Source organism: Leucopleurus acutus (genome assembly GCF_964270905.1).
Source record: "Leucopleurus acutus genome assembly, chromosome: 16".
In the NCBI taxonomy this organism is placed as follows: domain Eukaryota; kingdom Metazoa; phylum Chordata; class Mammalia; order Artiodactyla; family Delphinidae; genus Leucopleurus; species Leucopleurus acutus.
In genome coordinates this window covers 17,112,064-17,134,883 of record NC_139158.1, presented here as the reverse complement: position 1 = coordinate 17,134,883, position 22,820 = coordinate 17,112,064, and the positions used below count along the sequence as shown (strand labels likewise).

At 53.7% G+C, this 22,820-nt stretch overlaps 1 protein-coding gene across 5 annotated transcripts in view; it reads right to left on the bottom strand.

The window, feature by feature from the left end:
• Positions 1-1,091: 1,091 nt before the first annotated feature.
• Positions 1,092-22,820, bottom strand: part of GSG1L (GSG1 like) — a gene marked incomplete at its 5' end in the record, with an annotated part of 219,725 nt that continues 197,996 nt past the window's right edge. For all 5 annotated transcript variants that reach the window (XM_082857239.1, XM_082857240.1, XM_082857243.1 and 2 more), the window contains 2 exons: positions 1,092-1,272; positions 12,855-12,922. In XM_082857239.1, the coding sequence (XP_082713365.1) occupies positions 1,175-1,272; positions 12,855-12,922 (166 nt within the window). In that variant the 3' untranslated portion in view covers positions 1,092-1,174. The remainder of the gene's footprint in view (positions 1,273-12,854; positions 12,923-22,820) is intronic.

The window sequence follows — 22,820 nt, the reverse complement described above, 5'->3', positions numbered from 1 at the left end:
TGATGCACGAAAGGACGATGGATGGACGTCTGATACAAGGAAGAAAGACCACTGATGGGTGGATAATGGATGAATGGATGGGTGGCTGGCTGGCTGGCTGGATAGGTGGATGGATGGATGGAAAATGGCTGATGGATGGTTGGATGACGGGTTTATGAAAGAATGAAAAACATTCTCTACTTGAGGGAAAGCTCTAGAAATCTTCTGGGAAGGGATGAGGCCTCTTGGAGTCAGGAGTCCTGGTTCAAACCCTCACCTGCCGTTTGCTAGCTCTGTGGTCTTGGGCAAGTCACATCATCTCTGTGACCCCAGGTTCCCTCGTCTTCACAATAGGAATGTTTCCCCAGTCACCTAAGCCTTAAGATTCCATGTAAATGTGGCTCTAGACACAGGGTAAAGGGTCCCTGTGGGAGGCAGGGTAGCTTAGCGCCTGGGTTTGAGGGCCTGTCTCTTGTCCACCCAAATCTCCCACCTGCCCGTCCCCCACCTCGCCCACCCTCTGGAATCCAAGGCAGCCTGCCAGCCTGGCTCCATCCTGACCCCACCCCCCAGGTTCCCCACTTTGCCCCACCCGCCCATGCTTCAATGTCTGGCCCTGACCAGCTCACTCAGGGCCATCTCATCTTCAGGTTCCTTAGGGACCTGATGGGGGGGCCAGGAGGGGGCAGCCACGGCCCAGAGAGCAACTGGCCTCCACACACGGCAAGGAAAGATTCAACAAGCATTTATTGAGCCCTTGCTGTGTGCCTGCTGTGTGATGCCCCTGGTGCCAGTGCCACTGCCCTTCCTTCAGGAAGCCCCACCCATTCCCTGCCCCCCGCAGGGCTCCGCACGCTGGGGACCTCCTGAACTTCCCGGCTGGCTCGTGGGTCCCAGGTTTTCGGTGGCCGAGGTCTGTGTCTCTCCCGGCATCCCAGCTGCACCCAGCAGGGCTCTGCATGTGGCGGTGGCGAGAGTTAGGAGTTGCTGTCCCAGAGTCACGCTGTGCAGCCCTGTGCAGTCCCTCTGGCTGCCCTGGCCCTGTTTCCAGGACTCTGAGACCCAGGCAGCGGCGGGCAGGGCAGGCCACATGTGTCCCACACAGGCCAGGTTTCCAAAGGCGCCAGACCAGTGGTCTTGCAGCAGGGGGCTGGTGCCGATGACGGCCCGAGGTCTGGAGCCAGGCTGGTCGCTGTCACACCCAGTGCCCCAGGACCCAGCACTGGCGGTTCAGCTCTGGCACCTCCTGTGCAGAGCTCCGGGGCCAGGAATCTCCCATGTGTGGCTGGTATCCTGCAGAGAGACGGCGTGGTCAGTGCCAACGGCTGCCTTCCTCCACCCCCACCCCATCGGCCCACTGACCCCCACCAGCTCCCCACCCACCCATCTATCAAGCTGCACCCAGCTCTCTACCCACTGTCCCACTCACCGTATCACCATCCGCCCACCCAGCTCTCCACCTCTGCCACGCCCCCATCACCCACCTCTCTGTCCACCGGTCCACCAACACCTAGACATCCACCTGCCAGTATCCGTCCGCTGCCATCCACTCACCAACCCACCAAGATATCCACCATCACTCACACACGATCCCCCCAGGAGCCTGCCACAGCCCTAGAACCCACTCAGGCATCTCCCACCTCTCAACGCACCATACGCCCACCATTGCCTCATCCAGCCTCCCAGCACCCCATAATACTCCCACCAGCCTGGCTTCCCACACACACATCTACCCGTAACCTGAAACATCCACCCATCCGGCCACCCAGCCGCTCTCCAACTCATCCGGTTACTCATCTGCTTCCCAAGCTGCCAACACATCCACTAACTCATCAAGTCTCTACCCCTTAACTCACCAACATACCCATCCAACAACCCCCACTGCCCCACCACCAACCCTGCACACCCACCTGCCCTGACCTTCACCCACCCCACTCAAGCCATCCACCCACCGACTTCCCATCCCCCCCTTCACCTACGCACACCCTCACCTGCCCCCCAGCCACCCACCCCGTCAGGCTTCCCTGGGCTCCGCTGTGGGCTCCCACGTGCTTGAGGAGCTGTGGGAGGGTTAGAAGGAGAACAGTGTAGATGACTCCTGGGCCCCAACTGTACTTGACCTCAGCCAGCAAGCAAGTTCGTGGACGTCCCAAAGCCGGCGCTGAGCAGCTCCCTGGGCCGAGACGTGGGGCAGAGACTCTACCGCCTCCCACTACGGCCCTCTGCTCTTGACGGCCTGGGCAAGCACAGGGGCTGGGAGGCTCGACCGATCCAACATGCTCACTCTTCTGTTCTTGATTCTCGGAAGCCCGCTCCCCTGCCTTCACCCAAGCACCTCCTTCATGTCTTCCTAACACACCAGACCCATTTCCATCTCCAAGCTGGGACCTGCCTAAAATGCCCTTGTACCTACTGCTGAATTGAACACTCAAAGCCCAGCTCAAGTTTCTCCTCCTACAGGAAGCCCTCCGGACATCCTCTCTCCAGCCTCAGGGGTCTCCCTCTCTTGGAGCATCCACTCCAAGTGGTGCTCTGTCAGCAACCCCCCCAGCATTAGACAGCCCAGCAGAGAAATGGCTCAACCCCTGGAGAATATTCCATGGTGAATCAATGGAGCCAGAAAGATAAGAACAAAGGGGATCACAGGGAGGAGAGACTGCGTGGCATGGTGGGTGGGACTGGCTCAAAGGGCAAAGGGGAAAACTAACAGCGACAGAGTGCTTATAGTCTACACACCCTGCTAGGTTCTGTCCTCGCAAGCCTGAGCCCATTTTACAGATGAGGAAACTGAGACTCAGCCAACATAAGCAGCTGTCTTAGGATTCACAGCTACAGGCCTGCTGGGTTGAATCAATTTCTTCCTGATTCGAAACTTCAGCATTAAAAGAAATGTGTTCTCTGCTCGTTTGCTTCCCCCTCCGAGCTCTAAAGGATGCTCAGATATACTTCTCATCCTTTAGGGTCAGACATCCTTCAGAGCAAGCCCCTTGAGGTGGGAATTCCTGCTGAAGGCTGCTTGCACTCCTCCAAGGACAGACAGCTCATCACTCTTCCTCCACCCCCAAAGTAGCTCTGACTATTGGGAGATTCTTCCCCATAACAAAGGCTGGAAGGGAACAGGCAAAGATGGGGACGTTTGTACCAATGGTGGGGAGTGTGCACGCGTGATTTTTTTTTCCTTTGGCGTTTCTTCTATTTTTAATATTCTTTAATGTTGGTGCTTTGCTAATTTTACTATATTTTAAAAAGGGGTGGGAAACATTTGCCAAACATTCTGGAATCGTTTGGCCTCAGGAAAAACGTTTGTTTTGGCCTCAGTCACTGAAACAGTTGCATTCTTTGTAAGTGCCTGCTGCCAAGATATAGGTGTTGGGATTTTTTTTTTAAATCTAAAAGCAAATATTTGGTGCACAGAAAGCCTTCATTGTTTTTCTAAATGACTTCTGTGAGTCAAAATCAGGTCAATTCGCTGATGACTGGGGTCCTCCTCCCTTCTCTAGCCTCCCAGGAGGGGCTTGGGGCCCAGAGCCATTTATAGTGAGGGGAGCCCTGACCTCACCATACACCCCACCAGCCCACCACGACTCCTCACTCACTTCCCTTCTCCTGGTTCCTTTACTTTGGGGTCAGTCACCAGCCAGGAAAAAAGAAAAAGCCTTATGCTATAAATCAGAGAATCCCACCTCAAAATGCCTACTGGCCCAAGCAAATGACATAATTGGGTGAAGTGGCCAGAAGCAGCCTTTCCTCAGCTTTGGTTAACTGTTGCCGTGGGGAATGTGGGCTCTGGTCTCCCAAAATGATCAGAGAAACTGAAAATTGGGATTTTGAAATCAAATCTCCTGGCTTTTAAATGATGACAACTAAGGCTATTAAAGCATTTAAAACCGTCTGTGGGCCAAACAGCATCTCTCAGGCTCGACTCAGCCCACAGGAGGCCATTTCTGACCTCTGACTACTTCCCGGCCGGCGTCTTTGTCCCATGACTCCGGAGTCTCCCCAACTAACCTGGGGACTCAGTGCCGTCAGGGACTGGGTCTGCTTCATCCCGGAGCCCGCAGCCCCCAGCACCTGGCTGGGCACAGAGCATGTCCTGAGCTGACTTTTTATAACAAATGAAGAAACCATGCGGGAGGAGAAGGAGCGATCCCTGAGCTGGAGGCATGTGCTCGGCCCACCTTCCCTGAGATTCTGTACATTTGAGAGTCTCTTTGCTAGCCTCTCCTCCTTTGGGTACAGACTCAGGGCAGGGAACTGTACTTGGAGTCTGATAGTCAAAGGTTCAAATCCAGGCTCCACCACTGACAAGCTGAGTGAACCTATTTTTTTTTAAAGCTGTGTGACTTTTGACAAGTAACTTCACCTCTCTGGGCCCGCAAATGGATGTTAGTTACAAAGGAGTCAGCAGACCCTGCAGGCCCCCTGCTAGAAGTCTTTCATTATGTGACATCAGAGAGATGTGAAAATTTAAAAATGCCAGTATAGAGGGGGTTTGGGTTCAACCACCTCTCTTCACAGATGAGGTGGCCAAGGCCCAGAGGTGGGAAGAGATCTATCCAAGGTCTCACTCAGAGGGTTGGCAGCAAGTCCTGTGCTTCAAATTCCCTTGGAATCTCCCAGGTTTAGCAGAGTATTCAGCCCATAGGAGGTTCTCAGAAGATGTGATTTATCTTCATTTTTGGTCCAAATATCAAACATGAAGTTTTTCAACATTCAGCCTCTTCCAGTCCTAACATCTCAATCCCTCAGTGGGAAATCACTGTCTCAAACTCTCTCCAAGGCACCAAGATCCCGGGAGATCAGCTCTCAGCTCTGCTGAATTGTGTGAAATCACATCCACTGTTCCAAAATGGATTCAGTGGGTTGGAAGGGTCCTTCAAGACCAAGAGCGGCATCACAAATGTGCAGAGAAATGGGGGTGATCACAGGGGAAGTGACTTGTCCAAGGTGCTCCAAAGCCAGCAGGGGAATTAGTGAGGGTGGGCAGGCGGCTGGGACTGACGTTCTTGACCCCAGAGGAGCTCAGCCTATCACAGAAGAGCCAGATGGACCCTCTCCACCAGCTGTCCAAGGTACTGAAGAACTCTCTCCAGGACTCATGGGCCCATCCAGAGCCTACTGTCTGGCTGCCCAACTTTGAACTCTTATCTCTAGAAAGACTTGGGATGTGGGGAGAGATGGGGAGAGGAATCAAGGTTGGCACGGAGATGTCTGGCTTTGGAGACCCTTCCAGCTAGTGACACCATCATCCCTCTTCCATTGCTGCCCTGACTGCCTCTCCAAGTCAACCCTGCTCTGTAAATCTGCACGCTGAGGGCGCTTCAGAAACTCCATCATATTTGGTAATATGTTTACTTGTTTCCTCCCGTTTTCCTCTTCTAGGCTGTATGTAACATGAGGACACAGGCTAGCTCTACTTTTATTCATCGCTGTGTCTCTGGCACCCAGCACAATTCCACACACAGTGCTGAGAGAGTAGATTTGTTGAATGAATACGATGGAGGATTTGGGAAGGATTTGTGTGGGATCCATGTGGAGGGGAAGGTTGGGGTTTTCTGGTTTACCTTGGGGATGGGTTCTCTCCTAGGAGATCGAATGGGGGTCTCATCCCTCTCTTCACTAGAGTCCATCTGCTGGGGACTCCTTCCTGGGCCATAACATTCTCTCCATCTCTTTCCCACACTCGGGATCAGGCTGAGTCCATTGAACCTGCCACCTCTCCCCAGAGCCACTGATTCCTTCATTTCCTCATTTGTTGAGCACCTACTGCGTGTCCGCCTCCATCTGGGTGCTGGGTCTGCAGACAGGAGTCAGATGCAGACCTGTCCTCTGGGTGCTCACAGTCTAGTGAGGGGAAGAGATGACAAGAGCAAACATGCCTCCAGCTCTCACTGTGTCAGGAGCCATTCACTGTGCCTCGTGTTCACTGGCTCATTTCATCCTCAGAAATGGGAGTTAGGTGCCATTACTATGCCCATTACACGGATGAGGAAACTCAGGCTCAGACAGGTTAAGTGACTTGTCCAGGGTCTTACTGCTGGGATTTGAACCTAGGCAGCCTCACTCCACAGGCTGGACTTGTAACCACTATAAAATTCTCCCTCATCTACTCAAGTGCCAGGGAAGGGAAATGCAGAGGTGAACACACCACCTCCGCTAGGGGCTGGAGAGGGGACTGGTTAGTATTGCTAGAATCTGAGCTAGACTTGGAAAGCACTGTGAAGCTCACAATTCCACTGCTAGGGTTTGTTTTTTTGTTTTTTGCCAAAGGGAGGCAGGGAGCAGGTCATTTCAGGCAGAAGGAACAGGGTGTGAAATAGGTTCTTGGCAGGGAGATGAGGTTCTCAGGAGGTGTGAAAAGCTCATGATGTTGGTGGTTGGAGGAAAGCAAGATGGTCTGTGAGGCTGGAAAGCCCAGTACACGGGGCTGGAGGGGTGAGGAGTGCAAGGCTGCAGCTGCAAAGATGCTGGGTGCCAGGTGTAAATGGCCCGGCAGGCCCCTGGGGGTACAGGGTTTATCCTGCACCTGGGGTTTCTGCTGTATCATCAGACTTACCTGAAGCCAATTCCTGGCCTGCCGCAAACCAAGGAATTGGAATCTCCAGGGAAATCTGTATTTTAACAACTGGCCCCAAGTGTTTCTTAGGATCGGGGATGATTGCAGCAACACTGCCTTGGGCACAAATGGGCATAAAGAACAATGACGCAGCTTTGAGCTTAGCGTCGCCCAGACTTCTAAGCGAAGAAAAATGACACTGTTGCTCGGAATCCAAGGCACTTCACCTGTAAAACGGAAACAGTCCTCAGAGAAACTGCCCCATGGAGACAAAGTGAGCTCAACCGTTCACTGGAAAGGTACGGAGGCCCAAGCCCTGCTAGGCACTGGGACTGCCACACAAATGTGGTGACAAGGTCCTGGTCCTCGTGACATTTCCATCCCAGCGGGGAGAGAGTTCGCAGAGGAGGATTCCAAGAGTGATGAGTGACTGAAAGAAAGCGGAAGCACGAATGGGATGGCTGGGGAAGGCTTCCCGGGGAATGTCCAGGAGGGTTGGCACAGGACCTGACACCCACCAGGGATGCTCTCACAGGAAGGTTTGGGGCTGGGAGGGGGTGGAGAAGACATGATTTTATGTCTTAGGAAGATGGATGGGAAGAGAATCGGCCCTAGAAGCAGCAGTTTCCATCCAGAAGTTGCTGAAGAGCCCAAACAGGTGACAAAATGCAGACTCCCTCCTGGCAGCAGCCCAGGGACAAGTGCAGTTCAGAATGCGGTCTGTGGAGCAGCAGAAGCAGAGTCTCTGGAAATGCAGAACCCCAGGCCCCACCCTGATCTCCTCAGCCAGAAACTCTGGGGTGGGACCGGGCAATCTGTGTTTCAGGGAGGCCTCCAGGGGATTCCGATGCTGACGCTGGCTCAGCTCTCTCTACCCCAGTGCCAGGGTCTCAGGTATCTCCAAGCTGCATGGCTGTCTGTGTGTCCAGCAAGTTGGCATTGATATTTATTTCAGAAATATTGTCTGTTTCCATTTTAATAAAGGAAGCAGACTCAAGCAGTACTATATTGGATTTGATTTTGATCTAATAAAAATGCCAAGTTGCTCTGAGCCCAGAAAAGTCTTCCTTGAAATTCCCTCTGCTATTTCGAGGGCAGTGGCGGCAGAGACTCGTCTAGATGGAGCGCCCAGAAGCCGCCTCTATACCCGGCGAGTGACAGCCTCTCACTCAGCCCAGCCTCACAGACACACCTGGCAAAATCGAAAGCTTGTCTCGGGCACTGAACTGGACAGCTGCAATCAGCCACAAACCCCAGCTGTCCCTGAAAGGAAGATGCAGACACCTGGACCATATGGCAGCACCGCCTCCATTAAATGCCACATCTGATGTGCCCCCAAGCTAGCTGGTGGCACTGCAAAGCCCCAAAGGCAGCTTTCAAAGGCAAACTCTTTCCTCAGGAAGAAAAAAGAAAAAAATGTGGCAGAATCTATATCACAGCAGCCCAAGAAAAAATAGCAACTTTTGGAACAGTTAAGATAACCAGAAGTTCATGTAACTCTTTATGTAAAAGTGGCTTCTCGGGTGGGATATGGTGGAGAGGCAATTCAGCACCTACTGTGTGCCACCCACTGCTTTAGGCTCTCAGGATACAGGCGTGAACAAAACAAAAGACAGAGTGCCTAATCTCATGGAACCCAGCGGAGAAAGGCAGCAAAACAAAAACCAGGTATGTAAGTATAATGTCAGAGAGGTACAGATACGATGAAGAAAAGAAAACACAGTGATATGAGGTCGACTGGGGAAGCTGGTGCAGGTTAGGGGAGCTTCTCTGAGGAGAAGCTTAAAGAGGATACAAGGGACTTCCCTGGTGGCGCAGTGGTTAAGAATCCGCCTGCCAATGCAGGGGACGCGGGTTCGAGCCCTGGTCCGGGAAGACCCCACATGCCACAGAGCAACAAAGCGCGTGAGCCACAACTACTGAAGCCCATGTGCCTAGAGCCCATACTCCGCAACAAGAGAAGCCACCACAATGAGAAGCCCCCGCACCGCCATGAAGAGTAGCCCCTGCTCGCCACAACTAGAGAAAGCCCATGTGCAGCAACAAAGACCCAACACAGCCAAAAATAAATAAATTAATTTTTTTTTTTAAAAAAAAGAGGAGACAAAGCCAGCCATGCAAAGATTTAGAGGGAGAGCTTTTCAGGTGGAGACAAGAGCACGTGCAGAGATTCTGTGGAGTGAATGAGTTCTGTATGTTCAAGAAAGAGAAAGGCCAGGGTGGCTGGAGCAGAATGAGGGAGGGGAGAGTGGGAAGAAATGAGGTGGAGAGTTTGGGGGCCAGAGCAGGAACGGCCTGGTTCCAGGATAATGGGAGAGATCTACACGCCAAGCTGAGTTGTACTTCCCCGGGGGGGCCAGAGATCTCAACAAAGTCAATCTGCGTCTCAGAGCCTCAGCCTCTCAGTCTACACAATAACAACACTCAACCCTCCTTCCCAGGGCTGTGCCAGCCATCAGATGAGACGGCTGTGAAGTGCTGAGCGGGACCTGCACACAGTAAGTGCTTAATAATGCAGGCTCCCTGGCTCTCCTCCCCCCACCCGTGCGTCCTGCTGGCAAGTCAGTTCACCAACCAGATCTGAGCAGTTGCTCAGTAGAGAAATATTGCACAACTTGTCCAGGACTTTCCAAAACATTTTCTTGGCCAAAATCCCACTAGCAGCTAAGAGGCCGCATTCTGGAGACGATGCCATTTCCCTAGACGATCAGGCTGCTCTCCAGCCCATGAACCATGTGAGGACCCAGTCCACAGGTGGCTGGGCCCCGCATCCCCAAACGCTGCCTGGGGTCTGGCAGATGGGGTGTGCCCAGCCCACATTCGGGTGCCTCCCCGTCAGCTCCGACAGCAGATGGGGTCTACCTCTTCCTCACTGTTGTGACTCTGAGACCCCAGCACCTCCGCTGGTCCCCGGGGAAAGACAGCCATCCGGATAACTCGGCTACCTGACGAAAGGCACACATGGCAGAGGTGCTGGGGACTCTGAGGTTCCTTTCTTCCCCGAGAGGCTGGGACCTGGAAAACCTGTGGGAGCCACAGGCCCTTCCCCACCGGCTTCCATGCTTCTCTTTGAGCCCCAGGGTGTTAGGACCTCGTGGCTTCTCCATCTCTCCCCACCCCACACAATCTCCCTCGACGGTCTCAAAAGTCCCCCAGCTTCAACTATCTCTGTCCTCAACCCTACACGCCCCTCAAACTCGCCCTCTCCAGGTCCATCAGTGGGTGACATCTGGCCCTTGACTGCTGGCCTGAAAGTTCTGTGCGTATCTTAGGTTCCTGGCCGCCTCCATCCGTCACCTCAAGTCACACAAGCTGAGGCTGTGGGCGCGCCCTCCCTCCCAGCGGAGCAGGCTGCTGACCTCCTACGGCGCCAGAGCTTTCTCCACCCACCCCAGGAGAATTCATGCACCCCACCCTACCCCAGCAGCCTTCGAACAACGCCTGAGGAGAGCTACTGTCATGTCCGGGGGGGATAACTCAGACCGTGTGCTCTGCACTGGCTCCCCAAGTCACCCAGCAGGGCCTACAGTGATAACCAGCCTGGAGCACGGCTTCCACCTGCCTGCCTTTCCCTGCTTAGTCCGCCTCCCCGGCACCTATTGTATTTTCTGGGATCACCCAAATAAGGTGCTTGCTGTTGGGTCCTTATCTCAGGATCTGCTTCCACAGGAGCACAAAGCACTCAGACGACTCTTCCGGCAAAAAATTCTTGTATCCTCCCACTTTTATCTCTGTTGCCACAGGTCAGGCCACCGTCACTCCAGGGGATGAGGGGACAGCATCTACGCTGGTCTGCTGGCCTCTACTCTTCCTCCCCTCCCATCCTTTTCCCACATTGCAGATGGATGGAAGGAGGGATGGATAGATGCGGATATAGGTAAAGATGATGTAGACACAGCTATAGATACAGCTATAAATACAGATACAGATAAATAATCTGGGCAAGTCTCTTCCACGCTCACAATGCCCCTCCCCCCCCACTGCAGAGCCAGCTCCTTCCCATGGTCCTGCCTCCTGGGCACCCCAGCCCCGTCTCCTCCCGCATCCCAATCCCCAACCCCCATCGCTTCCCTGCTCCGGCCACGTGGCCTCCAGTGCTGGCTGCTGCGGAGACTTGGCACCTGCAGGCCCCTCTGCCTGGAAGGCTCTTTGTGTGACTGACTCTATCTATTTCCTTAGGCCCCAGCTCCAGCGGCCCCTCAAAGAGGTGGCTCTAAGGAGGCCTCCCCCGATCCCTCTTTATCATCACGTTCCTTAGCACTTGAGATCACCATGCTTGTTTCTGAGTTCCCTTCTTTCTTGATTCTCCCTCCCTCTGGACTCCCACCCCACAAGGCAGGAGCTTGCCTGCTCTGACTCCCGGCTGCATCTCCAGTGCCCGCACAGAGGGTCTGCACAGCTCAGTATTTGCCGAGGGCACGAAAGGTGGAATTCTCTGCAGGCTGTTGACCTGGGGAATGCATGTGATGCCTGGGAGGTGAAGTGGGCGCCAGGACAGAGGTGAGGGGCTGGGTTGGGGGTGCAGGGCTTCTGCGGCTCTGCCGACACTGGCTGTCCTCACTTTCCATCCCAGGGCTTGCTTTCAGGGCCAGATTTGCTCTCTGGACTCTTTCTTCCATCCTCAGTCCTCAGGGATCTGGCCTTTCCTCCTCCCAGCTCCCTAGCTGCCCCCAAGACAATCCCCACGACCTCTTTCCACCCAGGGCTTCCTGCCCACTCTGCAGGGGCCTCAGGGGGCTCCGGCCCAAGCAGGGGAGCCGGTGGCCCTCTGGAACATGCCAGGGCTTTCAGCCTGTGTCCCTACCATGTGCTTCCTGAACCCCTCTGGTGGATTCCTGCTCTCTTCTGTTATCCCTGAGGCAGGTGCTCCCCAGCCTCCTCCATGCCCTGGCTCCTGACCCCTTCCTCCAGGAAGCCCCCCACCCTGACACCTGCCATGAAGCCACAGTCTGTGGGCCCAGCAACCACCCCAGTTCCTCGGGTAGGCAGTTAGCATTCTGGACATCTTCCGGGCTGGTGTCTCCTACAGGAGCCTCTTCCCTCAGTGTGAAGACCAGACCCTCTCCTCCTCTCCAGCCAGGCCTCCTCCCAGGCTCCTTCACCCGCCTCCATCTTCTCCTCTCAGCAGAGCCATTTCTCACTCCGTTACTAGGATCCCAGGGGTTGGGGGCAGACAAATCTGAGTTTAAATCTCTGCTGTCTTAGTTCAGATTCCCCAGAGGCAAACCCTGAGATAGGAATTGGAGCAAAGGGGTGACACTACAAAGATGCAGGGAAACTTGACAGAGGGGGGGGACATGGCCCAGGGGAGGGAAGGCGGCCAACCCAGGCAGCTGCTAGACCTGGTAAACCTGGCTAATCCTGCAAATCACACACCTCGGGGCGATACCACTCAAGGGGCGAGGGAGCCGGGGTATCTATATGCCAGCTTCCCTGGCACTTCCTGCCTTCTGGGTGGCGGTGGGGCAAGCCCCCAGGCACAGAGATGCAGATACTGGCAGCTGGGAGGCCTCGTAGCTTCCTAGAAGGTCTGAGAGATACAGGCAGGGCACAGACAGCACCTGCTCTAAGGGCTCTGCCACTGACTAGCTAAGCTGTGTGACCTTAGGCAAGTTGCTCCACCTCTCTGAGCCCTCATTTCTGCAGAGTGTGGTTAGTAATCCCGGCTGTAGGGGTTGGCGGTCAGCAAGAACAGGAGATCAGGCATAAAAAGCCCTTAGTGCAGAGCGGGGTGGGCAGGGAGCACGGGGTGGGCATTCAGCAGGCTCGGATGAGATCCTGCCACTTTAGTCTCAGCTCCTTTCTTTTCTGTGCAGAGCAAGGCCTTTCTCTCCTTTGACCTCCCCTTTGCTTTCTGGTCCAGGCATTTGTTTTCTGAATAGGAGCCCTAGATTCTGACCCCCACAGTGAGGCATATGAAGTCAGTGCATTCTGAGCTGCCACCAGTATCCACTGCTCAGACAGATCTTGTGAGCTATCACCTCCCTGACTCGGCTAGCTCTGCCCCGGAGCCATTGTCCCTTCCAGCCAATGGCTAACCCCGGCCTGGATGGAGCTGTGGTTTGCCTGCCTGTCTTTAAGGCACCCCCGTGTCCCTCTTGCTCCCTTAGCATTCCGACCCCATTGCAAGGGCCGTGGCTGCCGTGTGCGGAAGACTTGCTCTGCTAAGACCCCAGCCTCAGTTTCGCCACCTGCAATATGTGTGTGGGGGAGAATGCAGGGGGGCAGGGAGAGGTTGGCCTGGCCCATCTCCAGGGTCCTCTCTTCTCAGACAGCTCACGAATCTGCAGCACTGGCTCCTGCAGGTGAGGCCACTTACGGGCAGGGTATCTCTCGTGGCGGCAATCCAAGCGAAAGTCCTCCTCGTGCCCATCCCCCTTCTCCATCCTGGAAAGAAAAGAAGCCAAAAGCCAGTGTAAGAAAAAGCAGGCTGAGCTGGCAGAGACCCGGGACCTGGAAAAGTGCAGCCCCGCCCCTCTGGGGAACATTTTGCGAAGCAACGTGGCCCATCGTCCCACGGGATCCTTCCCACGGCCCTGTGAGATGGGCATCGTTATCTTTCCATTTTATTGATGAAGAAACTGAGGTATTGAAAGGTGATGTGACCAATCAGGTGCCATGCAGCTGATAAATTAGAGGCAGAATAGGGATGCAAACCTACGTGCTCTCACAAAAAGATGTTCAATCATATGCAAATAGCATATGACACGAGAATGTGTACAGTTTGATTTGCTTAAAAATTACACACGAATATGCACAAAACATTACTTGCCAGAACATATACCAAAGGGTTAGTGGTGATTAACTCCAGATAATGAGAATATAGCGGATTAAATCTAGAACCTTCTTTTTGAACTTACCCCTATTTCCTGATTTGGGGGCAAAGGACTTTTATTAGCTGCGTCACTTTCTTTAACTAAATCAAAACATTCCCTAAAGTCATTTCTACATAGAAACAAAGCCCTGGTCTTCTGACCTCTGCCACAGCACTCTTTCCCACCAACAACTGAGAGCATTTCTCCTCTGGCATCTCAAGATCACTGCAGTTCCAGAGGCAGCTGTCTCTACTGGCCTGGCCGGGGATGGGATGACAAGCACAGAGCAGAGGAAGCGTCAGAGTGGAAGCAGCTGCAGATTCTCCAACACAGCTCCAGACCCTCACCCCCATCCCACCGATGACTGAGCCAGAGAATGGGCAGGGCCATAGTCCCACATGGCACTCATCCATGTGTAACCCAAATACATTCCAGAGCTCTACGATGTCCGGTCCACATGTGCCTCATCTTTAGACAAACATAACCTAGGCCTCCAACGTAGAAACAATTCCAACCATTACTGTATGTCCTAAAGAACACCGAAAGCACCCCCAATTCCTTATCTGTGGCCCTGCACCTTGACATCGGCCCTCTATTCCTTGCTTTGCTTTTACTTGCCTTGCAGCTGTCCTAGAACCTCTCTCATCTCACATCTCACTTTCAGTGCCCCCTACACTCTCTCCAGTGCCCCCAGAATGGAGTCTTCCCTCTTCCCCACCCTCCTCTTCTTTCCACTGCTCTCCTCTTTTCTCTCACACAAGGATGTCTCAATTCTTTCCAAAGCAAATGCCCCACCCCTGTTTTCTGACTCTTCCCATCACCTCTTATTCCTACTTGCATAGCTGTGTCCAGAAGCTTGGGGCTAGAGGAGACGTGGGGCAGGCGGTGACTGACAAGCAAGCAATGCCAGAAGTGTCCCCAGTAGAAGGGAAAGAAATACTCATGCAATGATAATTTGGGTCTCCTAACATTGTTCATTCACGCATTCAGCAGGGATTTCCTGAGGCCCTGCTCTGTGTAGTTTGTACCAGATGCTGTAGGGGGTGGAAATGTCTACTTCATAGTCTCTGCCCTCAAAGAGCTTCTAGTCAAGTAGGAAGTCAAGCATGCACACGAGTTAGTAAATCCCATGCATTAAATAACACACTTCGGGATTGCCTACGATAATGCCTGTACCAGGGGCTATAGGCCTGTGCTTCCCAGGAGACAAACTCTGAACACAGATCTTATTAACAAGGACCTTCTGTGGCCTAGGAAGCCCCAGATGGCAGAACAAAGGCCTGAGTGTAGATGCTATAGGAAGGCAGATATCCTATAGATAACCGATGCTATAGGAAGGTTCAAGGGAGGTTCAGTATAAGGGAAGATGTATTTTTGTTTGTTTGTTTGGTTGTTTTTTTGATTTTTGTTTTTTAGTGGAAACATCCTTGTTAGTTTCCTTATAGCACAGGCTTGTTTAAAAATTTCCAACCCTATGGGCTTCCCTGGTGGTGCAGTGGTTGAGAGTCCGCCTGCCGACGCAGGGGACATGGGTTTGTGCCCCGGTCCGGGAGGATCCCATATGCCGCGGAGCAGCTGGGCCCATGAGCCATGGCCGCTGAGCCTGCATGTCCGGAGCCTGTGCTCCGCAACGGGAGAGGCCACAAGAGTGAGAGGCCCGCGTACCGGAAAAAAAAAAAAAAAAAAAAAAAAATCCAACCCTATAGACAGAGCAAAAGTCCCCCTATAATTAAACCTCCATGAAGGGAGATCACCACAGATAGTAGTTTAGGGTTTCAGAATTAATACTTTTTTTTACATAAATAGCCTCAAATTAAACAGATTTTTTGTAATCTGATTTTTTTTTTTTTTCAGTTGAAAAGCAGCCACAGACAATATGCAAACAAATGGGCACATTGAGGTTTTTTGTTTGTTTTGTTTTGTTTTTTGCCGTACTCGGGCCTCTCACTGTTGTGGCCTCTCCCGTTGCAGAGCACAGGCTCCGGACGCGCAGGCTCAGCGGCCATGGCTCACGGGCCCAGCCGCTCCGCGGCATGTGGGATCTTCCCGGACCGGGGCACGAACCCATGTCCCCTGCATCAGCAGGCGGACCCTCAACCACTACGCCACCAGGGAAGCCCGGGGCACATTGTTTAATAGATGGTTATGTACAGCAGGTGGTGGCCTGGAGCTGGCTTCCGGGAGATAGTAGATTTAACCTCTGGTCTAGCCAGTGGTTCTCCATGTGGAGGCCCCCTGAAGTCACCAGGGGAGTTTCAAGTTGCCCGGTGATCACAGTGTACAGCCAGGGTTGAGATTCACTTGTGTCGGGACCAGCAGAGGCTTCGCAGGAGGAAGCGATGCTGGAGCTGCATCCTGAAAGCCACAGGACGCGCTCGCCTCTCAGAGAGGGAGCTGGGATCCAGCCCAGGTCTACCTGTCTTTCTGCTGTGCTGCGTGGCCGTTCTGGCAAGAGCTGGTTCCTTGCACAAATGCAGCCCTCTCCACCAGGTTCGCCAATGAAAATAAACGGCCTGCAGGGTCCTGGCAGCTGTCTGGTGAGTGGCTAACGCTCGGTTACGGCAACGCCTGTGACCCTTCGTCCCCCTAACCCCCGTGCTTCCTGGCAGAAAACACGTGAGGACAAGAGGATGCTTTGGGCACAACTGAGACCTTGGGCCCTGCAGTGAGGCGGGATCGTGGCTGAGCCCAGTTCTATTATGAATGGACAGCTCACCCGCTCTGAATTTCTATGATCCTGAGTTTTCTACGTGGCCATGGGCAGGACAGTGGTGGTAGGAATGACTGTAGGACAGCTACCACCGCCCCACTGGTTGTTGTGAGGTCAGAAGCCAGGACCTGGCACAGAGGGAGGGCTCAGAACAGAGTAGCACTACTACTGGTTTTCAATCTGTTTAATCATTGGTCTCCCCACAAACATTTTAAACTCAGAGAGAAGAAGGATGGAGTTTATCTCCTTCTCCACTTGTAGTCTCTGGGCCTAGCACAGCGATGGCACAAAGTATCCCAAAGAACGTCAGAAGGGAGGGAAGGGAGAGTGGGGTAGGTAGGGAGGCAGGGAGTTGAGGAAAGGAAGCCAAGGCTAAGAGCAGACCACCGGGGAGGCAGCCCAGGTTCATCCAGGGAGCCTGAGCTTTGTATTGAAAGAAAAGGAAATACTCAAATGTCACTAGATGACTATCTTCTTTAATTTGAAGTACGTCCTGCAGGAAATATTATGTGCTTTCTGAAGACAGGGGTCTTTTTTTGTTTTTTTGATGGTGGTGTGAGGGGTGACCCACGAATCTAAATAAGTGCCTTGAAGGGTTAGCGGGGGATGCTTGGGGTGAAGCAGTCCTCAGAAGGGGCAGCGGGTGGGTCCCAGGGCCCCTCAGGCCCTCCACGCACCTGCTATGTCACCTTCCTCTCCGGGTCTCAGCGTCTCCTCTGTGAGCGGGTGGAGCGGTGGCTCCACCATGTACTAGCTCTGAGTCTGGACACGTCCCTGTCATCCCTGAGCCTCGATTTCCTCATCTGATAAATGGGCATAATGACGTACCCATGCTTAGGGTTGTCATAAGGATTCAGTGAATAATACACGCTCCAGCTCCATCTGTTTGGCGTTCTTACAGCACTGCCTGCACTTGCTACTGTCACAACTGTCATTATCATCGTCGGCATCCTCATCGCTGGGGCCTTTGCGGTCCGTCACTCTGTGACTCCACCTCCCAGCTCCTGATGCAGAAGGCTATTATTTTAACATATTAACCAATGCTTCCCCTCAAAAACCCCCACATACACCCCTTCCTTTCATCTCATCATTTTGACCTCGTTGCGTCAGGAAAGGGATGTTTTCCAAGAAGCAGAGAAAAGGCTTCAAAGTATGAAACACCTCTGGATTCAGGGCAGAGGGAAGCACAGGGAGTCACAGCACAGCCTTATGCCCCAGAAGAGAAGAGTCTCCCCAAACTGGGGACAAGGAGAGTCAGAGCAGAGGCTGAGTGAACCGATGCTGTGATGTGCAGAAAGGTGAATGAGCCCTAGGGAAAGGCGACAGAAACAGAGGTAACTGCTCAGACTTTCACAGGAAAGAGAAATAAACGTGTACATTGTTTAAATCCTCATTATTTGCGGTATATCTACACCTCATTATTTGCAGTATATTTACACTGATTCAAACCTGTATCCCAACCACAGAGGCACTACCATCGTCATCATCGTTACCATCATCCCCATTTTACAGATGTGAAAACTTTGTAACTTGCCCAAAGTCTAGTGGTGTGCTGGTAAAGATCAACAACCAGCTCTACAAGAGAGGGTGCTCTGCTTTGGGGTGTCTGTGGACCTCTGTGGGCTGAAGACTCCCAGCACGGCTGATCTGAAGCAGAGAAAAGGCTTCAAAGTGTCAAACACCTCTGGACATCACTGAACGTGTGATGTCAGTGAACGTGGCACCAGGAAGGCATCTGTACACTCTGCTCTCATGGGCCAGCTCCACCCCGGCAGCTGGCTGATGGCAGGGCAGGGATTTGAACTCAGGTTTATCAAGAAACAGGCCCGGGCTTCCCTGGTGGCGCAGTGGTTGAGAGTCCGCCTGCCGATGCAGGGGACACGAGTTCGTGCCCGGGTTCGGGAAGATCCCGCATGCCGCGGAGCGGCTGGGCCCGTGAGCCATGGCCGCTGAGCCTGCGAGTCCTGTGCTCCGCAACGGGAGAGGCCACAACAGTGAGAGGCCCGCATACCGCAAAAAAAGAAAAAAAAGAAAAAGAAACAGGGCCCAAGCCTGTTTCCATTGTGCCCTGCAGATTCCCGGCTGGCAAGGGATGCTCTGTCAGACTCACCATGGGTACACCTACACTAGGAGGTCCCAGTGGAAAGTGGGGCTGGGCACCATCCAACTCGGGCTCTCCCAGAACAGCCAGCAGGTGTGCAAATGGCGGTGGGGGGTGTGACCACACTGTCACAGAGTCACTGCCCCAATGACCCACAACATCTGGAATCGGGTTGAGCCTGGGCATTTGCTCTTTTTGAGAGAAGAGAAGGACGCAAGCGATGGAGCAGGGAGGCTCCGAGGATTTGATGGTTTGAACAAACGTCTTGTCTTACAGAGACACCCCTGGCACCTGCCCATCTAATTCCAGAGCCAAGTGTGGCCACAGCAGCTGGGGCACTGGCAAGAGGTCTACCGGGTCTTACCTCTGTTGTGGCGGGAGCCCCAGGCCTCCCCAGCACACAGCTCCCAGCACGCGCTCCAGCTGCCATGGCCCTCTCTGCGCCATCCTCAAAGCCAAACCCTTTCTTGCTGCCCCAGGCTGGCTTGTTTCCCAAATCTCCAGTCACTTTCTGGTATAAAGTGGCAGTCTACGTGGTGGGCTTCTCAAACCATTTGATAAAGGACTAGGTTTTTCCCCCTTAATTTTCAATCTACCTCGGACCAAATTTTTAATAAAATACAATAAAAATGAGTTGCTAGAAAATGAAACACACACACACACACAAAAGGTGAGCTTGGGTGTACCAGCGATATCAACTCACTATGAAAGTTTCCAAACACGTGTCTCAGTTCCTCTCCTTATATCATCATGGACATTTGCAAATGGGCCCTGGTCCAGGGACCACACTTTGAGTAGCACTGAGGTGTAGAACCCTTCTTTATCCACTGGCCTCTACTGGCCATGTCCACCTCCTGACCCATAACCGGGCTGCATCTGCTCTGTCCTCTAGCCCAACGTTTCCCAAATGTGCCAGTGCCCACAGATCACTCGAGGAGCTTTTAAAAATGCAGATTCTGGTTCAGTGGGTCTGGGGCAGTGGGTCTGGGGCAAGGCCTGCATTCTAACAGGTTTCCAGGTGGGGTCGATGCTGTTGGGCCCCAGACCACATCTGAGGAACTAGGCATTGGACCCTGGGCTCTGGGCACTTGTGAGGCTCCGCAAAGGGTCAGCCCAGCCACCCTCTATGTCCTGGGCTGTCACCCAGTGGGCCCAGGCCTCCAGTGCCTTCCCCACAGTCCCAGCTGCAAATGAGCTTCACCGAAGAGCCCGCAGTAGTGACGGTGGGAAGGAGGGCACCCGGAGCCCTCCCGCCTCCACTGGGCTGAGATTTGGAGAAAACATGGAGGTCAGGGAGCAGCTGTCCTGCAGGATCATTTCCAGTTCAAGGACCACTCTGTTCTTTTCGCTTTCCTTTCACAAAGCGTTGGTCATCGAGCTAATCTTGGGAGGGCCCTGAACCTTCCATGGCGCCATCTCTAATTTCTGGGAACCTCGCGAGAGGTGCGAGGCATCCCTGAGAAGTAATATTCAAGCAGCGGGAGTGGAAACACACAGGTAAGAGGGAGCTGTGCTCGAACACGTCTCAGAGGTTAAATGGCTAAGAAACAGTCACAGAGGACAAAGAACACAATGATTTTTTTTTTTTTTTTTTGCGGTACGCAGGCCTCTCACTGTTGTGGCCTCTCCCGTTGCGGAGCACAGGCTCCAGACGCGCAGGCTCAGCGGCCATGGCTCACGGGCCCAGCCGCTCCACAGCATGTGGGATCTTCCCGGACCGGGGCACGAACCCGCGTCCCCTGCATCGGCAGGCGGACTCTCAACCACTGCGCCACCAGGGAAGCCCGAACACCATGGTTTTTAAATGATGCACTGATGATGGAATGAAGGATGAAATTAAAAGAAAATTTGTCAAATAAATGACCACAGGTGGGAGATTAAGATTCTATAACATCCCAGCGGAAGTGCCATTCCAAGACGGCGGAAATAAACGGGTTTTTAAAAGATTCTTTTTCTCTCTCTCTTTTGCCATTTTGTAAGCTCATCATGATACAGAACGGTTGGAAAATACACGGAGAATAAATAGCCACAGTGCCAGCGCCCCCCCGACCTTCGTGTGTGGCTGACAGTTCTACCTCCTGTTTCTCTACTGAGTTTTAAAAAGACGCCTCTAGATATCAGCGCCTTGAGATTATTTTGGGAACAGCATGGGCTAGAAATTACTACTCAGGAAAGCAATCACTAGCGTCAGTGGAGCCCCTACCCCCGCACCCCGTGCCCGCCTTCAACAGGTCTAAAGGCCCCTGACAACATGAAAACCTCTACACCTGACTTATCTCAAAAGTCAAAAGACCAGGTGAGCAGAGGTGAGCGCACCTGAGCAGCGTGCTGTTCAGCATGGCGGCAGCAGTGTGGGAAAGGCCATGCAAGCAAGACCAGTGGCAGCTCCCAGAGGACAAAGGTCACCTTGGCCAACAGACTGACCAGCGACCTCCCCACAAGGCTCCTTCCCCTCTGCTGTCACCCTCTCCATCCATCCCTTACTTGGGAATAAAGAAGGGAGTGGACCTGTATCCCTGCCCCGTGGAACTTGCACCCGTGGCCAGTGCTGAGAGAGGACGGGCGGGGGAATTCAGTCCAGTTCAGAATCGATGCTTGAGGACTTCCTTGGTGGCGCAGTGGTTAAGAATCCGCCTGCCAATGCAGGGGACGTGGGTTCGAGCCTTGGTCCAGGAAGATCCCACATGCCGCAGAGCAACTAAGCCCATGCGCCACAACTACTGAGCCTGCACTCTAGAGCCCGTGAGCCACAACTACTGAGCCTGCGTGCCACAACTACTGAAGCCTGCACACCTAGAACCCATGCTCCACAATAAGAGAGGCCACCGCAATGAGAAGCCCACGCACCGCAACGACGAGTAGCCCCTGCTCGCCGCAACTAGAGAAAACCGGGCGCAGCAACGAAGACCCAACACAACCAAAAATAAATAAAATTGATTCTAAAAGAAAAAGAAAAAAAAGAATTGATGCTTGAGGTAAGATCTGCAGGCCCAGAACCAACAAGGCGAAGAATGGGGGGCACCCCAGATAGAGAGGACAGCCATCCTGAGGCTGCATGGAAGCAGAACGACTCTGTCTGAGGAACTTCCAGGGGACGGGCAGCTGTGTGCAGGCGAAGGGGCCCGGGTCCACAGGGAGGCTCATAAGTTACGGGGGGGGGGGGGGGGGAGCTGGGCCTTTGTCCTGAGGTTGTGGGGAGGCATTGCAGTGTTTTAGCAGAAAGATGAGGGTAGAGGCATCCTGATCACATTAGCATAGTGAAGAGGCTTTGGCTGCTGGGGGAGGACAGATGTGGGATTTACGTCTCACCTCCACGTAGGAGGTGAGAGCTGCTGCCCTGGACAAGGATGACGGGAGTGAAGACAAAGAGAAGTGACCCACCCGTAGGGGAAAATCACTGGATTTGGGGTGTCCTGACATGATGTGCAGATGTCTGCTTGCACAAGCAGGACCACCCTGGGGAGGAGCGTGGAAATAGGACCAGGTTTGGGGGAGACCATCATGAGTGGGTACTGGCCGTGTTGATTTTTGATGCCTTTGAAGATCCAGAGTGGAAACACCAGGGAGGTGGCTGGATATGGGGCTGTGGGTCAGGAGGGGACTAAGACTTCAGGAGTCCTGGTGCGTATGTGGCCGCGGAGGCTAATGTCGAGGAAGGGCCTAAAACTGACTTTGGGAGCATCTCCATTTAACAGAACAAGGAGGAGGGGGTGGGAAGGGCTGCCTGGAGACCAGAAGAGTGGCTGGTGGGAGCTTGGGGGGGAGGGTGTGTGCACATCATCTAGGCCTCTGGGAGGTGGTTCAGCAGAGTCAGGGGTGGAGGGCAGCTTGCAGTGGGTCGAGCCATGAGGGGAGGTGAAGAGGTGAAGACCAGCCCTTCCAAAGGCTCCTGACAACAGACAGGAGAGAGAGCAGAACCAGTGGGGAGTGGGGTCCTTACGGCCCTTTCTGCTCCAGCCATGGGGATGGGTAAAGAGGGGGTGGTCCTCCACTACGCCAGAACGACTTATGTCCAAGCCAATCGCCCCCAGGTTGGGGTGCAGCTGCTCTGCAACTGCCCAGAGCCCCGTGAGACCTGGCACCCAGGAAGGAGGCTTGGGGACGGTCCCCATGCCGCCTTCTCATCCCAGTAACATCCAGTCCGCTACTGCGCCAGCACCCACCCCCACCCCAAATGCTGTGGGAGGACGAGAGAGATGAGACAGCCAGGCCGAACTCCCACCCATACCCTACTCTCAAATCACACCAAACTGCTTAGAGTTTCCTAACTACCCTTGCGTGTTGCCCGTCCTGGCCTTTGCTCGCACTGTTGCCTGTGCCTGGGAACGCCTTCTCCCACCCACTGCCCATCTGGCCATGCACACTGTGCGTACCTTTAAAAACCTGGCTTGAGGGTCTCGTCTGTGAAGGCTTCTTTAGCTTCTGCCTTTCCCGGGGTGCCCAGCCCTCCACCTGGAGTGACCTCCAGGAGACCCCATCGCGGCACCCAGGGTGATTTGCTGCACTCCCTAGACCAGAGCGGGGGGGCCGGCAGGTGATGGAAGAGGCTGGAAGGCTCTGAGGTGAGTGACTCACCTGGGGACTCACAACTAATAAACTGCAGAGCTCATTCCAGCCCTGGTCTATTTCCTCGTGGCTTCCACGGGGTTAAGTGAGAGT